Source organism: Oncorhynchus clarkii, chromosome 16, assembly GCF_045791955.1.
Source record: "Oncorhynchus clarkii lewisi isolate Uvic-CL-2024 chromosome 16, UVic_Ocla_1.0, whole genome shotgun sequence".
NCBI classification, from domain to species: domain Eukaryota; kingdom Metazoa; phylum Chordata; class Actinopteri; order Salmoniformes; family Salmonidae; genus Oncorhynchus; species Oncorhynchus clarkii.
Genome location: NC_092162.1, coordinates 54,574,174 through 54,593,777, shown reverse-complemented (window position 1 = coordinate 54,593,777; position 19,604 = coordinate 54,574,174). Strand labels below are relative to the sequence as shown.

Here is a 19,604-nt window from a genome sequence, read left to right as displayed (position 1 = left end):
TCATGAAGTGGAACGACATTTATTGGATATTTCAAACTTTTTAACAAATCAAAAACTGAAAGATTGGGCGTGCTAAATTATTCAGCCCCCTTAAGTTAATACTTTGTAGCGCCACCTTTTGCTGCGATTACAGCTGTAAGTCGCTTGGGGTATGTCTCTATCAGTTTTGCACATCGAGAGACTGAAATGTTTTCCCATTCCTCCTTGCAAAACAGCTCGAGCTCAGTGAGGTTGGATGGAGAGCATTTGTGAACAGCAGTTCAGTTATTTCCACAGATTCTCAATTGGATTCAGGTCTGGACTTTGACTTGGCCATTCTTTTTTTTTTTTTTTTGAATTTTACCCCTTTTTCTCCCCAATTTCGTAGTATCCAATTGTTGTAGTAGCTACTATCTTGTCTCATCGCTACAACTCCCGTACGGGCTCGGGAGAGACGAAGGTTGAAAGTCATGCGTCCTCCGATACACAACCAACCAAGCCGCTGCTTCTTTAACACAGCGCACATCCAACCCGGAAGCCAGCCGCACCAATGCGCCGGAGGAAACACCGTGCACCTGGTCACCTTGGCTAGCGTACACTGCGCCCAGCCCGCCACAGGAGTCGCTGGTGCGCGATGAGACAAGGACACCCCTACCGACCAAGCCCTCCCTAACCCGGGCGACGCTAGGCCAATTGTGCGTCGCCCCACGGACCTCCCGAACTTGGCCATTCTAACACCTGGATATGTTTATTTTGAACCATTCCATTGTAGATTTTGCTTTATGTTTTGGATCATTGTCTTGTTGGAAGACAAATCTCCATCCCAGTCTCAGGTCTTTTGCAGACTCCATCAGGTTTTCTTCCAGAATGGTCCTGTATTTGGCTCCATCCATCTTCCCATCAATTTTAACCAACTTCCCTGTCCCTGCTGAAGAAAATCAGGCCCAAACCATGATGCTGCCACCACCATGTTTGACAGTGGGTATGGTGTGTTCAGGGTGATGAGCTGTGTTGCTTTTACGCCAAACATAACGTTTTACATTGTTGCCAAAAAGTTCAATTTTGGTTTCATCTGACCAGAGCACCTTCTTCCACATGTTTGGTGTGTCTCCCAGGTGGCTTGTGGCAAACTTTAAACAACACTTTTTATGGATATCTTTAAGAAATGGCAAACTTCTTGCCACTCTTCCATAAAGGCCAGATTTGTGCAATATACGACTGATTGTTGTCCTATGGACAGAGTCTCCCACCTCAGCTGTAGATCTCTGCAGTTCATCCAGAGTGATCATGGGCCTCTTGGCTGCATCTCTGATCAGTCTTCTCCTTGTATGAGCTGAAAGTTTAGAGGGACGGCCAGGTCTTGGTAGATTTGCAGTGGTCTGATACTCCTTCCATTTCAATATTATCGCTTGCACAGTGCTCCTTGGGATGTTTAAAGCTTGGGAAATCTTTTTGTATCCAAATACGGCTTTAAACTTCTTCACAACATGCTCTCTGCGCTTTTAACGGACCTCTAAGACTATCACAGTGCAGGTGCATTTATACGGAGACTTGATTACACACAGGTGGATTGTATTTATCATCATTAGTCATTTAGGTCAACATTGGATCATTCAGAGATCCTCACTGAACTTCTGGAGAGAATTTGCTGCACTGAAGTAAAGGGGCTGAATAATTTTGCACGCCCAATTTTTCAGTTTTTGATTTGTTAAAAAAGTTTGAAATATCCAATAAATGTCGTTCCACTTCATGATTGTGTCCCACTTGTTGTTGATTCTTCACAAAAAAATACAGTTTTATATCTTTATGTTTGAAGCCTGAAATGTGGCAAAAGGTCGCAAAGTTCAAGGGGGCCGAATACTTTCGCAAGGCACTGTATATACCCATGTTTGTATTTGTGTGTGTGTGTGTGTGTGTGTGTGTGTGTGTGTGTGTGTGTGTGTGTGCTTGCGTCTGTGTGTGCATGCGTGTGTGAGAGAGCGGCGACACGTGTGTGTGCTTGTCCTCATTCCATCTACTCACAGAATAATTGCGCGTGAGTCACAGTGGGAAGGGAGATTCATCCCACTCACACAACATTATCAGTGGGAGTTCATCTTTTAATAGAGCAGCTGAGAGGCCAGCTAAATCTGACCATAATGTTTGCCTGCTGCCCAGCAAGAATACATAGCAGCATAATGTCAACTGGCACACTCCATATTGACTTGGCGATGCCGTGCTGTGGTATCATTAAACACGTCAAATCTTTATAGGGCTGTAAAAGAATGAGCAGGATTTAGGCTTTTTCAAATAGGTGTGGCTCATAAGGGGATTATAGTCAGATTTGTGCTCAGGAACAATTGGTGTTGGCAGTGTGAATGGGCACACAACAAATCTCAAAAGTAGAGTGTTGCATTAAACTGTATGGCCAATCTATGTAAAAAAAGACTAGGGGTTACAGGGTCATCAAATCCCTAGTGAAATCTAAGTTCAGTAGAAAGCCAGAATCATCAAACTGAAAGCCATTAAACATTGAATTGCCTACCTACTATTCCACCTCTCAAATTTGGTTCAAAACTTCATTATGCCGATGAGGTGAGAGCATGGCCCAGTACCTCAGAAGGTACTGATCTGATCCAATTTAGATGTTCTCTCTGGCTGTTGCTAAGTGCCATCTCAGGCAAAGCCTTCCGTTGATTAAAGGAGGACTTAATAGAGTTGAGACCTTTGCTCCCCAATATTGTTGCAGTGGACAAAGCTGCCAAGTGTGCACTTACGGTATGAAATAAAATCACACAAGCACACAAGCCTGACAGAATCAGCCCCGGCCGACACTTTTTCCCTAGTATGGGTGGATTTTTAATATCAAGCCACTAAACATTTCCCCAGACCAGCCATTGCAAACACTGAAAGTGGCAGGGAGAGAGAGAGAAAGAAACAGAGGGTAGAAAGAGAGAGACAGAGTGATGCTCAATTGGATTTCACACCAAAAGTGCTTTCATTTCTGGATGAGGGCTTAACAAATGAGGGAATAACTACATCGCCTCTCTACCTTGGGAGACGGGATAAGTGAATAATCACCAACTCTAATTTGCCAAACAATTCAAATGTTTTTAAAGTTGTGGGATTGAGGAAGAAAGCCTGATATTTTCCTCTCTGCTAAGAAACCATTCTCAGTGACTCCCTGAATGGAAAAAGCAGAGACTTCTTGAAAACAGCAATTGTTAAATTCTCCCTCTTGGGAAATGAAAAGCTTGCCCTTTTATCTCATCTACCGAGTTCTTTCTTTTCTGAAGAATATGGGTTCAACATAACATTATAAATGTTTCCTCAGACGAAGTGCCCACGAGATTATGGAACGTTGGGCTACCATTTCAAACAGATACTGGGTCTGCTGTCATATGATATTACATTGGAACTGATCGCTGTTGATAATGTGACACAAGTTTCTTCCCCTGAGAGGGAGGACAAGGATGTTTACTCATTCATAAAGCTCAATTCACAAATATGTACAATTTCTATCTCTCAAGAAACAGAAACCTACACCAGATGTTACATTGTACAAAGCTTATCAGCCATACCACCGTGAATGAAGTGCTAATTTTAGTGACAGTATGGAATTGTCATAAATGATTGAAATGGGGACATTTCCCCCTGAATGAAAACCAAACCACCATACCATGGTGCCTGTTGGGCCTTATATCCCTAATTCTATCAGTTCTAGTTTTTCTTTCCATCTTTTTCAGCCATCTCTCGTCTGCTCCCACCTATCTCTCTTGTCTCTTCACTCCCTCTCTCTTTCTCTTTCTCTCTGCTGTCTCTCTGTCCAGTGACAGTCCTTCCTCTACACTTGTGTGTGTGTGTGTCCTTCCTGTAACTCCACGTCAGATGCTGTGTGCGTTGAGGAAATGCAGCAGCTGTTGCTGCAAAGTCCAGCAGGCGTCAACAATCAAACAGGGAGAGATGCAGAGTCAGACAGGACTGCTGTGATTGTCTCATCAACCATCAGCACTGACATTTCTGAGACGAAACTGACACCATGGGGATAGCAGTGTGTTTATCACAGTGTCTCAGGCTGGTATTAGTCATAATACCAGCCTGAGACAATACGCCCCCCTCTTCACCACTCCCTCCTCTTCTTGCCCATTTCTAGTTCACAGACCTAGACCAAATGGTTTACAATATAATTTTTATTTGTATTTTTTTTAACTTTAGATAACTATACATTTTCTGTCATTCCTAGTGGAAACATCAAGCAACTGTAGGTTTGGAGTAGGGTAACAATGAGGTCGATGGAATGCTGGGACTACAATGACAATATACAGAAAAGACTGTGGAGAGCGGTCTTTGAGAGTCAACAAAATGCATTCTTTCAAATATGGTATAACTTTGGCTCACGTTAATCAGAGCCATCAGAGCCCTTTTCCAGCATTTTAAGTCCCACATATCTTGTTATTCCAAGTTGTAGACTACGTGGAGCTGTTGACCAATGAGCGAGGCGTTAATACCATTTTCTCACTGAGCTGCTCTTGTTCTTCTCTGGGGTTTTGTGACGGAAAAGTCCTCTCGGCTCATCCATCCAAATCGGGGCTTTCTCTCTAAGCGTGGCTGGCATGACTCACCAACAGTAAGGAAATGGAAGTATCAGAGTGACAAAGTGCTTCCTGAGGATGTAACTACCTTGAGGTAACTACTGACTATGACTAATTAACTCTATTTGATTCCCCCCTCCCCCACAGGGGTAAAATGCCCCCAGCCTTTAATTTTCACAGAAACCATTTCATGTCACCAACACTTTCCCTGGCTCCCACTACTCTCGCTCAACTAAAAATGTAATCGCTCATCTCAATTCCTTATCTCACTCCAACAAAAGATTGAGGTAAATGTATGTAATATTTGTCATTTAGAAAAAGTTATATACAGTGAGCTCCAAAAATATTGGGAGAGCGACAATTTTTTGTTTGTTTTGGGAGTGTACTCAAGCACTATGGATTTGAAATGATAGAGTGCAGACTGTCAGACTGAGCATAACCGTTTAGAAATTACAGCCCTTTCTGTACATGGTCTCCCCATTTTAGGAGACCAAAACTATTGGGACAAATTCAGTTATGTATTAAAAAGTATTCATAGCACGCAATGACTACATCAAACTTCTGACTCTTCAAATTTTTTGGATGAATTTGCTGTTTGTTTTGGTTGTGTTTCAGATTATTTTGTGGCCAATAGAAAGGAATGGTAAATAATGTATTGTGTCATTTTGGAGTCACTTTTATTGTAAATCAGAATTGAATGTGTTTCTAAACACTTCTATATTAATGTGGATGCTACCACGGATAATCCTGAATGAATCGTGAATAAATTAGTGAAATGTCGTTTTTATAAATACAATATTTTTTTAAATGTACTTTTATTATTAGTATTTTTGTGTAAAACTGCATTGTTGATTAAGGGCTTGTAAGTAAGCATTTCACTGATGTATTTGGCACATGTGAAAAATAACATTTGATTTGATTTATCATGGTAGCATCCACATTAATGTACTGTTTAGAAACATATTCTATTCTTATTTACAATAAAAGTGACTCCAAAATGACACAATACATTATTTACCATTCCTTTCCATTGGGCACAAAATAATCTGAAACACAAATAAAAACAAACAGCAAATGCATCCAACAAATGTGTAGAGTCACAAGCTTGATGTGGTCATTGTGTGCTATGAATATAGGACCAAATACTTTACTTTTACTACATTAACATACATAAGTGAATTTGTCCCAATACTTTTGGTCCACTAAAATGTGGGGACTTTGTACAAAAAGTGCTGTTATTTCTAAACGGTTCACCCGATACGGATGAAAATACCCTCAAATTAAAGCTGACAGTCTGCATTTTAATCCCATAGTCATTGTATAATTTCAAACCCAAATTGCTAGAGTACAGAGCCTAAACAACAAAAAATGTGTCACTGTCCCAAAACCTTTGGAGCTCACTGTATGCAAACTGATGAAGTTAGATTTATGAACTTATATATATATATATATAGATATGATTTTGTAATTTAGAAAAAAAGTTATATATGTAATCTAATTAAGTTAAATCTATGAAGTTAGATATATGTATATATACACAGTATATACCAGTAGGGGAGGCTAAAGATAAATAATCCACTTGTTTAGATAGAAAAATTGTGTAATCAGTTATGGTGAGTATGTTTGGGGAAAAACACACCCTTTCAAAGTTTCTATCTTTATAAAAAATAAAACTATTAATTGTGCCAACTTATTTCCTGTAAAAATGTGTTTGCCTAAGGATGCACAGCGAATTTGCAATTGTTAAAATCTCGGTGTTAAGGTAAAAAGTGTTGTGAGTGTTGCTTTTAGTAGGGTTAATACACAACCCACTGGACACAGACATCAGTTCAACGTCTAGTTTTGATTTGCATTTGGTTGAGTTGGCAACTAACATAAATTCAACGAGAAATCAACAAAACATTTCACCAAATGTGGGTGAAAGACTAAATGGCCTTACATTGATGATGTAACCTTGATTCAACGTCCTCAAATGTATTTATGTTTTGATGACATGGAAACAATGTTGAGTCAACTGGTTTTTGCTCAGTGGCAACATACCCTGCTATTCAAATTTTTTGCTGGATCTGAAATGGCATCATTTCAGGGCTCTGGACAAAAGTAACCTAGTGCATTCTACAGAGAATTGCGTGCCACTGCGTGTGACTTGTTTACATCACCTCTGGTTGAGCAGCGCTAGCAGCTCCCCTGCGTGGTACAGGTCATTGCGCGTCACGCGACTGAAGCGGAACGAGTTGAGGTTGCAGAACGTGACAGCGGGGAACACCATCACCGGGGTCGAGATCTCGTCCAGTTTGGTGACGTGTGGGTACTCCAGGTAGAAGTGTATTCGGTCCACGCACACAAACAGTAAGAAAGTCAAGGAGCCCAGGAAGAACACGACCCATAGACAGCGCTTGATGCAGACCCTCTCATAGGTGAAAATGTGCGAAATTCCGTGCAGCGTTGAGTTTTGCGCAAAAGCCTCAACTGGGGGTGGCTGGTTGCAGTCCATTTCTTCGGATTCTACTTTGAGTTCCATTGTGCTCACAGTCTCGCTTAATGGCTATAAAGAATGCTGAGTGACATTGAAATCGTTTGCAGTTCAGAAGGCAGGTAAATTACTACACCTCACAATAGCCTACATATTCAACTATCTCTCCAAGCTAATAAAAACACATGCAATCGTCAATATTGGTGAACTTAATATATGCGATCTATGGGAATGTGTTTCATATAAAATTCATACCATGCACATGTGGCATCTCCAATGCAATGCACCTGTCAATAAAAGTAATAGCTATTTAACGACTAGTCGCCCGAACGTGCGGAAAACCAGCGCGAGATTTGCTGTCGATTTGCATCATTCAAAAGGCGGGTTGCAAAAACAGACCAAGGATTCCCTCCTCGAAGTCAGACGCTCAAGAATTCACAGTAAGAGTAAAAAAAATTAACCAAATGATTGAAGAGTATGATTCACCAAAATGCTCATATTTTCCGTATAAAAGTCCCCATCCTCAGTGTACGGCGTTGGGAGACGCTGTTTTATCAAGTCCAGGTAGCCGATCTCAAAGTGCAAGGCATTAGCCTACAGCGGTGAAAAATATAGACAACGTTCCGTCATTCCAGCGTCGGTTGCAGATGAGTGAGTGAACTAGGTCTCTTCCGTGTTGACTGTCCAGCTTCAGCTCATTGTTTAAGAGTAGGCTAGCTAGTTCATCTCCGTCGTTCTGTTGCGACTGTCTGTTGGCAGTACCGTGGTCCTATATCCGCAGGGGAGAGGTCCGAGACAGGAGAAGTTCCTAGGGACTGGGAGCTTCGTGGTTGGATTGGTCAGTTGTGACTTGTGAGCGTTTTTTTCATAATGAGTAGTGTCTAGCACTGGCAGCTGGCAGTGAGAGCACAGTGCAAGGGAGTGAACCTGTCCTGCACACAGATATATTAACCGTGGCATGCAGTTGTGATATGAGTGAACTCCCCTATCATGCAAAAAGATGATGAGAATGCAACAGAATGCGCAGCCCTATTTTTTTTTTCTCTCTCTCTCTCTCTCGCTCTCTCTCTCTCTCGGTGTGTGCGCATTTGGGTAGACATAGGCCTATATGAGTAATATGGACCCAATAAGATTGTCACCAAATAAATAAATACAATTCTCACTGTTGCATTAAAGGCATCTGAACTCAACTGTCCTTGCTGTCCCCAGTCCACCTGGTCATATTGCTGCTCCAGTTTCAACTGTTCAGCCTGTGGCTACGGAACCCTGACCTGTTCATTGGACGTGCTACCTTATCCTGGACCTGCTGTTTTTGACTCTCTTTATTGCACCTGCTGTCTCGAAAAGCCAACTATGAAAGCCAACTGACATTTACTCCTGAGGTGCTGACCTGTTGCACCCTCTTACAACTACTGTGATTATTATTATTTGACCCTGCTAGTCATCTATGAACGTTTGAACATCTTGTTCATGTACTGTTATAGTCTCCACCCGGCACAGTCAGAAGAGACTGGCCACCCCTCAGAGCCTGGTTCTTCTCTAGGTTTCTTCCTAGGTTCCTGCTTTTCTAGGGAGTTTTTCCTAGCCACCATGCTTCTACATCTGTATAGCACTTTTTGACATCAGCTGATGTAAAAATGGCTTCATAAATACATTTGATTGATTGAAATTTATCGATATGTATATGCGTGTTCATCAATAAAACAAGACACATTTAGCCCTCAATGGGATACTGGCATGAAAAATTAATCTAGTTCTGTAACATGGGAGTAATCCAGGCCTTGCTAATATAACAAAATATTTATTATGTGTCATTAAATATGCATTACGCATCTCTCCAATGCACCAGGGATATGAACTACCACTTATAAAAGCCTCGCTAAATGGGAGTGTTTCACTTGACACTGGTACAGAGTATTGAGGGACACTCCTGGCTACCTCTACAATATCATCGACTTGATTCGGTGCTTGAGTTTAAAAAGGAATAGCTATTTCTGTATTAAAAGTAAGGTAGACATTGCCCTATATTCAAATGTCTAGGAGGCTGCTCCTTTAACACCTTTAAGTAATTGACTGGCTGCACATTCTTCAAAATAAAGAATTTCCCTGTAAGCAAATAGTTTTTTTCTTGTCCTTGACTGAACCTATCCCTCCACCTGCAACCTGGACTTAGGGGTAGACATAACATAGTAAACACTCAAATTAGTCAAATGTTATGTTTGGTATGGTATGTATTCATTTGTTGATGTCTATCATCCATTTGGTATGATCTGTTACGAATTCCAATTTGTTGTAGCTAACGTTAGCTAGGTAGTGTCCCGGATTTTAATTTACTATGTTACGTCTAGTCTATGATACCAGCCTGATCCCTCTCCTGACATCGGTCTAATGGAAACAAAAGAAAACTAACAAGTCTAATATTTTATGAAGATGTGTAGGCTACAGGCCTACTTAAACATTTGAAACAATTGAGTCATTGGTCTTAGAAGTCACCGTGGGACAGAGCCCTCTGTTGAGCCATCGTCAGTCAAATCAGCACTATGGACAGTGTCAAACCAGGTTTCAATGGTATGTTTAAATGTAATACAGTGTGTTCAATGCAGTCTCCGCTCCTGTAGATTGCGCCATTTAGAAATAATCCTAGCGAGATGAAGATTTACCAAGAAGGAAATAGCTCTGCTAGAGACGGAAGAGGAAGCGAGACACCCCACTCGCTGTTTTTTTCTGGTTTAATGAAAGTTAATGAACTAAGTAGACCAGACCCAGCAGCTGCTATTGCATAGGTGTCTGTCTATGGGAGACACACCCAGTTAAGTAGACCTGAACTAACCATTGCTTTCAATGGGTTGCTCCTTCAGCCAGTGATAGATGTAGGGTTGCTTGAAAGGGTAAGAGGAAGGAGTAAATTCAGTTGTAAGGGAACATTTAAGAACACAGTACTATGCTTTCTTTAAGATATTCACAGATGGATCAAGAACCCTAAAACAGGGATGACAGGAGCAACTTTTATTGTTCCTGAGTTTAAGATGGCAGTGACGAAAAGAGCAACGGATGATTTATCTGTTTACACAAGGGAGTTGTTGGCCATACTATTGGCTGCAGAGTGGGTGGAGGTGGTGAGGCCAGACAGGGTAGTCATCTGCTCTGACTCCTGTGCAGCACTGATGCGCTTAAATTCATGTATGTCTTAGAGCAGACAGGATGTATTGTATGAGATTTTGCAGTGCTTGTATAGGGTGAGACAGATTGGGGTATTTGTGATGTTCCTCGGGTTACCAGCTCATGTGGGAGTAGAGCGGAATGAGGAGGTGGAGGTTCTCGCCAAGCAGGCTTTTAAACATCCTAATGTTGAGATGAAATCGTCAAATCAGTAAGCAGAAGCCAAGGGGTTAATAAAAAGTGGTTAAAAACAATTGGCAAGAGTTGTGGAACAGGGAGAGAAAGGGAAGACACCTGTATAAGATGCAGGAAAAGGTGGGGTCAGGGAGGTCCTCGGGTCGAGAGAGAAGGGAGGAAAGTCTAATTACAAGGCTGAGGCTGGGACACACAAGGCTCAATAGTACATTGAAATTGGTGGGAAACCATCCGACTGGGAGGTGTGATCATTGTCAGGAGGAGATGGAGACAGTGGAACATGATCTATTTCAGCACAAGAACTGCTCATCGGGAGCTTCATGAAATGGGTTTTAATGGCCAAGCAGCTGCACACAAGCCTAAGATCACCATGCGCAATGCCAAACGTCAGCTGGAGTGGTGTAAAGCACGCCATTGGACTCTGGAGCAGTGGAAATGCTTCTCTGGAGTGATGAATCACTCTTCCCCATGTGGCAGTCCGATGGACAAATCTGGGTTTGGCGGATGCCAGGAGAACGCTACCTGCCTGAATGCATAGTGCCAACTGTAAAGTTTGGTGAAGGAGGAATAATGGTCTGGGGCTGTTTTTAATGGTTTCCAGTGAAGGGAAATTCAAGACGATTAAGTGCTTCCAACTTTGTGGCAACAGTTTGGGGATGGCCCTTTCCTGTTTCAGCATGACAATGCCCCCGTGCAGAGAGGGAGGTCCATACAGAAATGGTTTGTCGAAATTGATGTGGAAGAACTTGACTGGCCTGCACAGAGCCCTGGTTGCAGACAGTCTGAATAGCTATTTTACAACTATATCTAATACATTAGCAAGTTACCTTTTCAATCAGGTTGCTATGGGGAGAGTCAAGTCCAGTAGTTTTACTCACAGCAGGGGATTCAAGTAGGTGCTTTTTCATTTGAAAAGGTGCCAGAATCAACAGTGCTAAAGAAGCTGAAAGAACCTGACCATTCCAAAGCAATTGGCCTTGACAACATTCCTGATTTCTAGATTTCTAAGGGATGCTGTGGTAAGTATCACCCTTCTGTGTAACTCACATTGTAAATCTGTCTATTGAACTAGGCTTTTTTTCCCAGTGAACTAAAACTTGCAAGGGTCATTCCTCTATATAAAAAAGTTGTGCGTGGTAGTGCAGAGGAACATCGGCGGATGAATTCAGATGGCGCCTTTGGAAAGATGAAAGATGATACCCAAAATTATTATTTTCGGATATAAAGACGACGCTGTATCAACAAAACGGATTGCAACTGACAAAACATGCGAAAAGAAAATTACAGATGGCGGCTAATGTAACCTTAAATCAATGAGCCTCCACAGTCAGTACGAGAACGTGATCATTGCAACCAAGATTGAGCTACAACTGGCTAGGCAGTTGGTAGCCTAAATCCTGCCTGATGTTACTGCTGTTCCTAAAACCATTGACATACGTTAGCCTACTGTAACCACACACAGAGAGAGAGTTAAGGTTGGGCGATTGTGTACCTGCCTACATCGCCGATTGCGATCCTCGATAGTTGATCACTATTAGGGGGGGGGGGGGGGTCTTTCTCATGGCTACCCATGTATTTCCATGGAAATATAAAGTTTATTTGGAAAGTAATATATAGATATTTTTAAAAGCATTCATGATTTGTGTAAATGTGACATACTATTACTCTTGTTAAAAATATTAAATGGTATTACATTTGGTAAAGAGCACATTATGACCTGTTTAGGACTTGAAACTTGACTTGATATTTGATGGTCTTGACTTGAGATTTGACTCGGACTTGCCTGTCTTAACTTGGGTGCTAAGACTTGAGGTTTACTTGTGACTTATAAAACAATGACTTGGTCACACCTCTGGTAATCCCTGCCAAAGGTGCTTCAACAAATTACTGAGTAAAAGTTCTGAATACTTATGTAAGTGTGACAGTTCTGTTTTTTCCACATATTTTTTTTCATTTGCAAAAATGTCTAAAAAGCTATTTTTGCTTTGTCATTAAGGGGTATTGTGTGTAGATTGAGGGGGGAAAACCTATTCAATCTGTAATGTAACAAAATGTTATATATAAAACAATGATATATACATGAAATATACAAAAATGCAATATTCAAGACGTGCTAAAGTTATTATATAGACTTCTTGCCACCAACAAAATGTTCAATATTTGGGGCATAAAATCATCAAAGCTCTGCAGGTTTGGTTGTGAGGATACAGAATCAATAGACCATTTATTTTGGTATTGCCCTCAGGAAGCCAGTTTCTGGTCTCAGGTTCAGGAATGACTGAAAATGCATAGCATTGATCTAAAATTGACCCTAGAAATAGTACTGTTAGGAGATCAGTCAATTACTAATATAAACTCAGCAATAAAAGAAACGTCCTCTCACTGTCAACTGCGTTTATTTTCAGCAAACTTAACTTATTTGTATGAACATAACAAGATTCAACAACTGAGACTTAAACTGAACAAGTTCCACAGACATGTGACTAACATAAATGGAATAATGTGTCCCTGAACAAAGTGGGAGGGGGAGGGGTCAAAATCAAAAGTAACAGTCCGTATCTGGTGTGGCCACTAGCTGCATTAAGTACTGCAGTGCATCGCCTCCTCATGGACTGCACCAGATTAGCAAGTTCTTGCTGTGTGATGTTAACCCGGGATTGAGATCCGGGCTCTTCGTTGGCCATGGCAGAACACTGACATTCCTGTCTTGCAGGAAATTATGCACAGAACGAGCAGTATGGCTGGTGGCATTGTCATGCTGGAGGGTCATATCAGGATGAGCCTGCAGGAAGGGTACCACATGAGGGAGGAGGATGTCTTCCCTGTAACGCATAGCGTTGAGATTGCCTGCAATGACAACAAGCTCAGTCCGATGATGCTGTGACACACCGCCTCAGACCATGACGGACACTCCACCTCCAAATCGAGGGGGACTGTGGGAGGGGTCTTGAATGGTTGAGGGACAGGTATTGGGGAACTGTGGGTGGGGATCTTTGAGGGTTCGGGTTCACGCTTTTTGGCCTGGTGGGAGATCTGTCAACGTGCCCTTGCAGGGCATTGATCCTGGATGCTTCTGTGTATCGCTCTGAATGGGAGTATGTTGGATGACTGGTATGATATAGATGTTGAACGGCTTCACTGCAAGTATATTGTATTCCGATATTCAATAAAAAAATAATACATTTAAAAAAATAAATGTGGAAGTAGTAAAGGGGTCTAAATACTTTCTGAATGCACTGCATCTTAGATGTGTGCTAGATAACCATCTGACAGGGCACAGCGTGGCACAAAAAGTGGCAAAATTAACCATAAAATTACGTTTCTGGCAAGAACCTCCAAATAGCTGGATAAGAATGCAATGGTATCATTGGCATTGTTCAGTGCCACTTTGACTATGCATCCTGGTACAAACCCCCAAGATAATTCAAAATAAATTGAAGACATCTGTCACGGTTTTCTGTATGTGAAAGAGAGTCAGACCAAAATGCGGCGTGGCTATTGCGATCCATGTTTAATGAAACAAAGTAAACACGAATCAAATACAAAAACAATAAACGAAAACCGAAACAGCCTAATACTGGTGCAAAGTAACACAGAGACAGGAACAAGGACAATCACCCACAAAACTCAACACCAAACAGGCTACCTAAATATGGTTCCCAATCAGAGACAATGACGAACACCTGCCTCTGATTGAGAACCATATCAGGCCAAACATAGAACTAGACAAACTAGACATGTAACATAGAATGGCCACTCAGCTCACACATCTCAGAAGAGATTCATCAGGATTATTATTAAACTTCCAGCAGGTACTCATCTTGACCATTCCCACTTTGAAAGCCTTAGATGGCTCAAAGTGGAGGAGAGAGAGTCAGATTAAATTATGTCTTGTAAATAAGATTGTCCACAGTCTGGTCCCCAGGTACCTATGTAACTACTTTAACTTGTTCCGGGATAACCAGAACTATTCCACTAGAAGAAGTGAAACTGTCATAGTTTATTTTAGATTTAATAGGGGTATGGGGAAATAAACTTTGTACTCAGCTGCCATTCTTTGTAACGACCATTGGTGGAAGAAGGTGAGGACCAAGATGCAGCGTGGTAAGTGTTCATCATTATTTTAATAAACTGACCGCTAAATACAACAAGGAACAACCGAAACAGCGCCGTCAGGTGCAAACCACTAAACAGAAAATAACTACCCACACCCATAGTGGGAAAACAGGCTGCCTAAGTATGGTTCTCAATCAGAGACAACGATTGCCAGCTGCCTCTGATTGGGAACCATACCAGGCGAAACACATAGAAGTAAAAAATATAGCACACAAAATATAGAATGCCCACCCCAACTCACGCCCTGACCAAACTAAAACCTAAACCCATAGGGGAGGGTCTGGGTGGGCATCTGTCCGCGGTGGCGGCTCTGGCGCGTGACGTGGACCCCACCATAGTCTTGGCCCACTTAAGTGGCACCTTTAGAGCGGCGACCCTCGCCTCGGACTGGGGACCCTTGCAGCGGGCCCTGAATAGATGGGAGACTCCGGCAGAGCTGGAGTGAAGGGCGACTCCGGCAGCGCCGGAGTGACGGGCGGAAGCTCGTGACTGACGGGCGGAAGCTCGTGACTGACGGGCGGAAGCTCGTGACTGACGGGGGGGCTCCGGCAGCGCCGGACAGGCGGGAGAACCTGGAGGGAGGAGACGGAGAGACAGCCTGATCCTTGGAGGAGGCACAGGATAGACCGGGACGTGGAGGCGCACTGGAGGTCTCGAACTAAGGGCCTGCACTACCCTTCCTGGCTGGATACCCCCTGTAGCCCAGTAAGTGCAGAGATTTGGAACAGGCCGCACTGGGCTGTGCTGGCAAACCGGGGACATCGTGCGTAGGGCTGGTGCCATATAACCCGGGCCGAGGAGACGCACTGGAGACCAGATGCGCTGAGCCGGCTTCACCCCTTGTGGCTCGATGGCCACTCTAAAATTTGGGGGCTGCCTCTTGGGCTTCCTTGCCAGCCGTGTTTGTGTCGCCAACTCCATTCTCCGGTACCCCTCCTCACACTGTTCTAGAGAAACCCAGGCAGGCTCCAGCACTCTCCCTTGGTCAACCGACCACCTCTCTATCTCCTCCCAGGTTGTCTCATACGCCAGATAGCGCTGCTCACCTGTCCAGGAGTCCCTTTCACCACGCTGCTTGGTCCTTTGGTGGTGGGTAGTTCTGTAACGACCGTTGGTGGAAGAAGGTGAGGACCAAGATGCAGCATGGTAAGTGTTCATCATTATTTTTAATAAACTGAACGCTAACTACAACAAGGCAAAACCGCTCCGTCAGGTGCAAAACACACTAAACAGAAAATAACTACCCACAACCCATAGTGGGAAAACAGGCTGCCTAAGTATGGTTCTCAATCAGAGACAACGACTGCCAGCTGCCTCTGATTGGGAACCATACCAGGCCAAACACATAGAAATAGAAAACATAGAACACAAAATATAGAATGCCCACCCCAACTCACGCCCTGACCAAACTAAAATAGAGACATAAAAAAGGAACTAAGGTCAGGACGTGACATTCTTTGGAATAATATTCCAAAGACTTTTGAAATGTATAACCTCCATTACGTAGTTTCAAGATATACTGAATTTTTTCAAAATTTAAAATTGTACCACTTCTCAAAAATGTGTTGGAAGATTATAGTATGCCTTTTGGTGCCTGTTGTGTATCATATTTTGATTGTCTTGTATATATTATGGATTGATTGTTTTATATATTAAGGGTATGCGAGACAAGGGCGATATACCTGTCCATAGTTGTTTATTAGGAAATGGAACTGTGGTAATTATCTCACATTATGAAACAAACAACAATTTTGTCTGTCATTGTCTGTTGCCACTACCATTGCTGCCTAACCTTGCTGCGTCCCCCTCCAAAAGGAGCACAATGGTAATAAGCTTCTAAGCCTTATTGTGTTATCCTTGATTATTTTCATAAATTGTATGTGGAGGCGTCACGGGCTGGAGAGCTCTTATGTATGTATTTTTTTAAATGGTCTAATAAATTCAATCAATCAATCGGAACGCCGACTGAGAGCCAGGTCTAATCACCCAATATCAGTGCCTGACATCACTAATGCTCTTGTGGCTGAATGGAAGCAAGTCCCCACAGCAATGTTCCAACATCCAGTGGAGGCTGTTATAGCAGCAAAGGGGGGAATCAACTCCATATTAAACGCCCATGATTTTGGAGTGAAATGTTCGACGAGCGGGGTTCCACACACTTCGGTCATGTAGTGCAGTGGTTCCCAAACTTTTTATAGTCCTGTACCCCTTCAAACATTCAACCTCTAGCACCAGGGTCAGCGCACTCTCAAATGTTGTTTTTTGCCATCATTGTAAGCCTGCCACACACACACTATACGATACATTTATTAAACATAAGAATGGGTGTGAATTTTTGTCACAACCCGGCTTGTGGGAAGTGACAAAGAGCTCTTATAGGACCAGGGCACAGATAATAATCAATAATTTCGCTCTTTATTTAACTATCTTACATATAAAACCTTATTTGTTCTTCGAAAATTGTGAATAACTCACCACAGGTTAATGAGAAGGGTGTGCTTGAAAGGATGCACATAACCCTCAATGTTGGGTTGTATTGGAGAGAGTCTCAGTCTTAAATCATTTTCCACACACAGTCTGTGCCTGTATTTCGTTTTCATACTAGTGAGGGCCGAGAATCCAGTCTCACATAGGTACGTGGTTGCAAAGAGCATCAGTGTCTTAACAGCGCGATTTGCCAAGGCAGGATATTCTGAGCACAGCCCAATCCAGAAATCTGGCAGTGGGATCTGATTAAATTCAATTTTCACAGAACCGCTTGTTGCAATTTCGACGAGGCTCTCTTGTTCAGATATCAGTAAGTGGACTGGAGGCAGGGCATGAAATGGATAACCAATCCAGTTGTTTGTGTCATCCTTTTCGGGAAAGTACCTGCATAATTGTGCACCCAACTCACACAGGTGCTTCTCTATATCACATTTGACATTGTCTGTAATTTTGAGTTCATTTGCACACAAATCATACAATGCTGGAAAGACCTGTGTGTTGTCCTTGTTAATGCAGACTCCAATTTCTTAATCATAGCCTCAATAGCCTTGGACATTAAATATAGTTGCGGAGAGTCCCTGTAATCCCAGATTCAGATCATTCAGGCAAGAAAAAACATCACCCAGATAGGCCAGTCGTGTGAGAAACCAGTCATCATGCTAGTGGTCAGACAAATGGACATTATAGTCAGTAAAGAACACTTTAAGTTTGTTTCTCAATTTTTTTAAAAATGTGTCAATACCTTGCCCCTTGATAACCAGTGCAATTGTATGTTGTAAAAGCGTTACATGGTCGCTGCCCATATCATTGTATAGTGCAGAAAATACACGAGAGTTCAGGGGCCTTGCTATAACAAAGTTAACCATTTTCACTGTAGTGTCCAAAACGTCTTTCAAGCTGTCAGGCATTCTCTTGGCAGCAAGAGCCTCTCGTGGATGCTGCAGTGTACCCAAGTGGCGTCAGGAGCAACTGCTTGCACGTGCGTTACCACTCCACTATGTCTCCCTGCCATGGCTTTTGCGCCATCAGTACAGATACCAACACATCTTGACCACCAAAGTTCACTTGATGTCACAAAGCTGTCCAGGACTTTAAAAATATCCTCTTCTGTTGTCCTAGTTTCCAGTGGTTTGCAGAAAAAGATGTCTTCCTTAATTCACCCCCCATAAACGTAGCGGACATGTGCCAGGCCCGCCACGTCTGGTGACTCATCCAGCTGTAACACATAGTATTCACTGGCTTGTATGAGAAGCAGTAATTGTTTCAAAACATCTCCTGGAAGAATTAATCTCCACAATAGTATGGGGCTTGCCTGTCCTAATAAAATCAAATCAAATGTATTTGTCTCATACACATGGTTAGCAGATGTTAATGCGAGTGTAGCGAAATGCTTGTGCTTCTAGTTCCGACAATGCCGTAATAACCAACGAGTCATCTAACTTAACAATTCCTAAACTACTACCTTATACACACAAGTGTAAAGGGATAAAGAATATGTACATAAAGATATATGAATGAGTGATGATACAGAACGGCATAGGCAAGATGCAGTATATGAGATGAGTAATGTAGGGTATGTAAAAGTGGCATAGTTTAAAGTGGCTAGTGATACATTTTACATCAATTCCCATTATTAAAGTGGCTGGAGTTGAGTCAGTGTGTTGGCAGCAGCCACTCAATGTTAGTGGTGGCTGTTTAACAGTCTGATGGCCTTGAGATAGAAGCTGTTTTTCAGTCTCTCGGTCCCTGCTTTAATGCACCTGTACTGACCTCGCCTTCTGGATGATAGCGGGGTGAACAGGCAGTGGCTCGGTGGTTGTTGTCCTTGATGATCTTTATGGCCTTCCTGTGACATCGGGTGGTGTAGGTGTCCTGGAGGGTAGGTAGTTTGCCCCCGGTGATGCGTTGTGCAGACCTCACTACCCTCTGGAGAGCCTTACGGTTGTGGCTGGAGCAGTTGCCGTACCAGGCGGTGATACAGCTCCGACAGGATGCTCTCGATTGTGCATATGTAGAAGTTTGTGAGTGCTTTTGGTGACAAGCCAAATGTTGAAGAGGCTCTGCTGCGCCTTCTTCACGGGGCTGTCTGTGTGGGTGGACCAATTCAGTTTGTGATGTGTACACCGAGGAACTTAAAACTTACTACCCTCTCCACTACTGTCCCATCGATGTGGATAGGGGTGTGGATGCTGTTTCCTGAAGTCCACAATCATCTCCTCAGCCACGCAGTAGCTAGCCATGTAAGACACTTCTATCCCTTTCTTATTAATGGTATCTGTTGCTTTTATACATGTCTTACTACGCGAAAGTTGTCTTAATTCTCGCTCAAAAACTCTGGCTTATTTTTCAAATTGGCATGTTTTGTTTCTAAATGTCTGCGCAAGAGTGAAGGTTTCATTGAGTTGTGAGATAGTACTTTTGCACATTTAACACACTGTGGCTGAGGAAAGGCACTACTCCCAATATAGGTGAACCCCAAATCAATGTAGTTCTCACCATATTTGCGCCTCTTCGATGGTCCAACGTCCCTGTCTGTTATTCGGTGCTTTCCCGGGTAAGGGGGCAGTAGCTCTTCGGCTGCATCAGATTCACAAATGTCAGGGTCAATGCTAGCTGGGCTAACA

General features: G+C 42.7%; 1 protein-coding gene across 1 annotated transcript in view; it reads right to left on the bottom strand.

The window, feature by feature from the left end:
• The window catches only part of LOC139368760 (acid-sensing ion channel 1-like), a 90,212-nt gene extending 82,437 nt beyond the window's left edge, over nt 1-7,775 (bottom strand). The window contains exon 1 of the mRNA XM_071108076.1: nt 6,710-7,775. Coding sequence (XP_070964177.1) covers nt 6,710-7,071 — 362 coding nt within the window. The 5' untranslated portion in view covers nt 7,072-7,775. The remainder of the gene's footprint in view (nt 1-6,709) is intronic.
• Nucleotides 7,776-19,604: the final 11,829 nt, after the last annotated feature.